The 5,000-nt window shown below is 44.7% G+C and overlaps 1 protein-coding gene across 1 annotated transcript in view; it reads right to left on the reverse strand.

The window, feature by feature from the left end:
* The window catches only part of LOC308382395 (B-cell scaffold protein with ankyrin repeats-like), a gene marked incomplete at both ends in the record, with an annotated part of 59,689 nt that overhangs the window by 42,787 nt on the left and 11,902 nt on the right, over positions 1 to 5,000 (reverse strand). The window contains one exon of the mRNA XM_080860115.1: positions 4,408 to 4,550. Coding sequence (XP_080716241.1) covers positions 4,408 to 4,550 — 143 coding nt within the window. The remainder of the gene's footprint in view (positions 1 to 4,407; positions 4,551 to 5,000) is intronic.

The raw sequence follows: 5,000 nt of genomic DNA on the forward strand, positions 1-5,000 counted from the left end.
TAATTGAAAACAGAAAGATATTTACAAACAGCTGTATATGTATTGAAGGCGATAGAGAAGAGCATAGACTTAGCTCAAAACCAAACTCTCACCCAAGAAACTCTCTGCACAGAAGCTCCTTACTACTAACACGCTAACGGTGGATGCCCACGGGACACGACTTTATGTCGCTCTCATTGGGATAGAATGGAGGCGACTTGTCGGCTGCCGACAACGGCTGAGGAAAAAGTCGGCTCTCCTGGCTGCTAAAAGTTGGGGATTTTTTAACTCTATGCAAATGAAGGCGACTTGCTGCCTGCTGAGAGCAAATCAGTTCGGCGTGTGTGTGATTTGGAAGTCAACGTAGCTCATAGGGGCGGGAGTAAACACAAATTTTGAAACAAGATGGAGGACATCGGGACTCATTTACCGTGACATATTTTATGTGAATAAAGGTTATCTACACGACTTGTATACGTCTAATTGACTCGGTTTGTTGTTTATATGCTACACGAATACTGTGAGGTCAAACTGAATATTGTAGAGCTTAAATTAAGCGCTCAACATTTAGTTAGCTTGTCGCTAATACTATGAGCGAAACCCCATTGAAAACACATTGTAGCATTGTAGCTAGCTAGCTGCTAAATATGTTACATACGTTTTCGTGATTGAACTGGCTGATATGGTTTAGATAGAATATGTACACAAATTATAAATTAAAGTAATCAGCACAAAATCTTTACTGAACTCTGAACTATTACTGAACTATTACTGCTAGCTTGCCGCTACAACTTTAACCGAAACCCCCATTGGAATATATAGTGGCTAGCTAGCTGGCTGCTAATAAGTTTCATATAACATTGCTACAGCCAAACATCATTTTTTCTGATCACGCCCCCCAGCCGACTTTTCGCCTACCGACTAAACGCAAGACATATCTACCGTGGGCACCCAGCGTAACCCTTTTAAAAGGTAATTGAATTCACCCCAATGTGCCCATACCATCTCAGGCTCACAGCTCAGGGTTGTTGTCAAGTGGCAGAAGAAGTACACACAATGTTTTAAAAATTATAATTTGAACAACCTCAGGCCTTCAAAAAAAGTCAGTGGATTCTCAAACAACTTACTGCTGCGAGTGTACATAGTATATGTGAGTGAGTGTGTGTGTGTGTGTGTGTGTGTGTATGTATGTGTTTGTGATGTGTGTGTGTACATATGTGTTCTCTAAATGAAGGAGGAAAGCTAAAAATGTGCACTGTCATAGCCGTAACTGTGGCTCAGTGACCAATGCTAGTGTTTGTGTGCATGTGCATATGTGTGTGTGTGTGTGTGTGTGTGTGTGTGTGTGTGTGTGTGTACATATGTGAGTGTATGTGTGTGTGTGTGTGTGTGTGTGTGTGTATGTGTGTGTGTGTATGTACTAATGTGAGTTTGTGTGTGTGTATGTACATATGTGAGTGCATGTGTGTGTGTGAATGTACAAATGTGAGTATGTGTGTGTATGTACATGTCTGAGTGTGTGTGTGTGTGTGTGTACATATGTGAGTGCATGTGTGTGTGTGTGAATGTACAAATGTGAGTATGTGTGTGTATGTACATATCTCAGTGTGTGTGTGTGTGTGTGTGTGTGTGTACATACAGTATGTGAGTGCATGTGTGTGTGTGTGTGTGTGTGTGTGTGTGTGTGTGTGTGTATGTACATATGTAAGTGTGTGTGTGTGTTTGTATGTACAGTCCATATGTAATGGCCGTAACTGGCTCAGTGACCAATCCAAGCTATATCTACAGAGTCATGCAAACCAAATATGGAGTGTCATAATCTCATGGTTAACTTGTGGTTCTGAATAACTAACTTTAACTATAAGAGAGATAATCAGCTCCAGTTTCAGACCTTAAACTGTGTATGTAAACTGATACCGTCATTGCTGTGTTCATCATAACAGCAGCTGTGTAAGATCTGTTTACCTCACTTTAAGCAGCTGTGTAAAATCTCTTTGACACTGACAGTAAAATGGGAGCGAATGGGTGACCGGTTTAGCCAATGACACGTTGAGTCAAGTGATTTATGAAAGGCTATTGAGCAACGCGCCTCAGTGCAGTAGAGATTTGAACTTCAACTCTTCTGACGTATGATAACTGTGTATGATAATTGTGCCTTTCCTTGACACTGGGGTTTATTGGGCTCTTTGCACTATCCACACTTGCAGCACAAGAACACTTTGCTTATGGACAGCAACACTGTCACAATCAATGCACACTGTACTATAGGGTCAGATCCATTTCTGTGTCTGTAAACACCCCACTCCTTGTAAACATGTTCTCCCCCATGTGTATGTGATTTATGTATGTACAGTATGTCTGTGAGTTGCACAAGGGGCTACTGGATGACCCACATTTTCCTCGGGATTAATAAAGTATCAATCTACTGTATCTATCTATTTATCTATTTTTTTGCCGTAGGAGGAGACGTGTCGTTTGAGCCTTGACCCGTTAAATGACTAATGACTAAAGACCCCTCCTCGTGACTCCAGAATAGCCGCTGATGAGCTGTCGCTCCTCTACGAGCCGTCCTGGTCTAGGTCTGTGTTGCTGCTTTTGGCATTCAGCCCCTGGTCTGGTCCTATTGGGGTTTCCCCCATTAAGCAAATTAAAGGGGGGCTAGAGCCAGCTCCGTCAGCAGCCAACCGTAATCATGCTAAGTAGCAGAGAGTCTCGCTTACCACATCACTTCCTCCAAGTGTTTAGTTATTACTCCAGAGCAATGACCGTGTTTGGCTCAGCAGAGTCTCTTGGAGAATGCTGACGTGTTTGTTTAAAGAGAGAGAGAGAGAGAGAGAGAGAGTGAGAGAGAGAGAGAGAGAGAGAGAGAGAGAGAGAGAGAGAGAGAGAGAGAGAGAGCCGTGTCAGATTATTTCCATGTCTTTTACATGATTTGGTACTTTAAGAATGAGCAGCTAAATTCAGCAAAAAAATGAATAAACTGAATGAACAGAAGTTGCATCAGCAACCCTATCCTTTATGAAATGAAGAAGAGATGAGTGTTTGTACTTCCTGGCCAAACATATCTCTTCCCTTTAATGTTCACAAAAGAGTTTTTTAGCCCAAACAGACATTAAGACATTAAGTTTGTCCCAGTGAGCCTCACTTTAACGATTGACTAGAGAGGTGAGTGTGTTTAAATCCTCTCAGCCCATTCCCAGTCCAGGCTTCCCCAATTTTCTCAGTTCTCTGTTTTTTCTCTGTTTAGTGCATACATATAAATAAAACTTCTAAAATAAAAATAAAACTTCTAAAATCACGAAAAGAATTCGCACCAGTTTCCTCTCACTTAAAAAACAAACTCCCTTTATCCTTTTTTTTTCTAGCCCACAGCTTTCATTTCTCTTTGTATTCATGACTGGCTTCTCAACCCAGACTCCTGTAAGATGGCCTCCGCTGTGGCTGAGGGGCACTGCAGTAATTACTGTGATCAGTGGAGGAGGAGGTGGCGGAGGAGGAGGAGGAGGAGGAGGAGGAGGAGGCGGAGGAGGAGGAGGAGGACACTGCTCTTATTAAGACCAGGGTCACTTGTTGCTGTCACTGGGATTTTTCCAATTAGCAGGGGAGCGGTTAACCCCATCAGCAGGGCCTGTGGACAGGTGGAGCAGAGCCCTCGGCAGTGCTCCCTCTGCCTCATGGTGTTCCCTGCTGGATGCTGATTAAGGAACCGGGGGAGGAGAACGTGGAACATGGGAGCATGTAGTCCAGCCCTGACCTGATGATCAACGAGGCACATGCACTGTTTTTGCCATAAGGTATTTCTGAGGATTTTCTTTTTTATCCTGTTTTACTGCAGCAATTGTCAAGACTTGGCCCTAGCTTGTGCCGGCTTCTCTGGCTACCAGGGTTCAGGGGCAATAGATCCATGGGAGGGATCACCGCAAAGACGCCTAAAGCTCGCTGTGTGTGTGTGTGTGTGTGTGTCTGTGGCTGTGGCTTTGTGTGTGTGCGTGCAAGTGTGTCTGTGGCTGTGTGAGTGAGTGCGTGTGTGCGAGTGTATGTGTGTACCTGGCTCATGAAGTCCATTGGGTGAGCAGCTTTGGTGAGGAGGCCGTTTGTGTGTGTGTGTGGCTGTGTCTGTGTAAGTGTGTGAGTGCGTGCATGTGTGTGTGTGTGTACCTGGCACATGAAGTCCACTTTTTGAGCAGCTTTGGTGAGGAGGCCGTTTGTGTGTGTGTGTGGCTGTGGCTGTGTAAGTGTGTGAGTGCGTACGCTTGTGTGTGTGTGTACCTGGCACATGAAGTCCACTGGTTGAGCAGCTTTGGTGAGAAGGCTGTGTGTGTGTGTGTTGCTGTGGCTGTGTGAGTGCATGCTTGCGAGTGTGTGTGTGTGTGTGGCTGTGGCTGTGGCTGTGTAAGTGCGTGCGTGCGTGCGAGTGTGTGTGTGTACCTGGCACATGAAGTCCACTGGGTGAGCAGCTTTGGTGAGAAGGCGAGCCACTTCTCCCATGGTGCTGAAGTACTGAAGGTGGGCTTTCCCCTTAACCACGCCCCCACAGTACAGAGTGACACTCACACTCCCAGCAGCAAGGTCTGTCCAACACAGAGTCAGCATTCACATTAATGAAACACACGTGTGTGTGTGTGTGTGTGTGTGTTAACTGGTACATTCACACTGACTGAGAATGTGTGTGTGTGTTACCTAGTGCATTGACACTGAGGGCCTGATTTACTAACATTCGACCGCTGCTTAATCTGCGTTCGCACATTAACGCACAGTGTTTTTGTGCATTTTCCTTGGTATTTTCCTTGGTATATATCAAGCCAGATCTGAGCTGGGCAAACTGTGTTTACTCCGCCCTATATAGGGCCTGATTTACTAACATTGCGACCGCTGCTTAAACTGCGTTCGCACATTAACGCACAGTGTTTTTGCGCATTTTCCGTGGTATTTATTTAGGAAGAGAAAATGAAGCTTCAGCGAAGTGGAGATAGATATATTGGTTCACGTTCGCTCAATCACTGAACCTGATTCAATGTGGG

This window comes from Sprattus sprattus (assembly GCF_963457725.1).
Source record: "Sprattus sprattus genome assembly, chromosome: 21".
In the NCBI taxonomy this organism is placed as follows: Eukaryota; Metazoa; Chordata; class Actinopteri; order Clupeiformes; family Clupeidae; genus Sprattus; species Sprattus sprattus.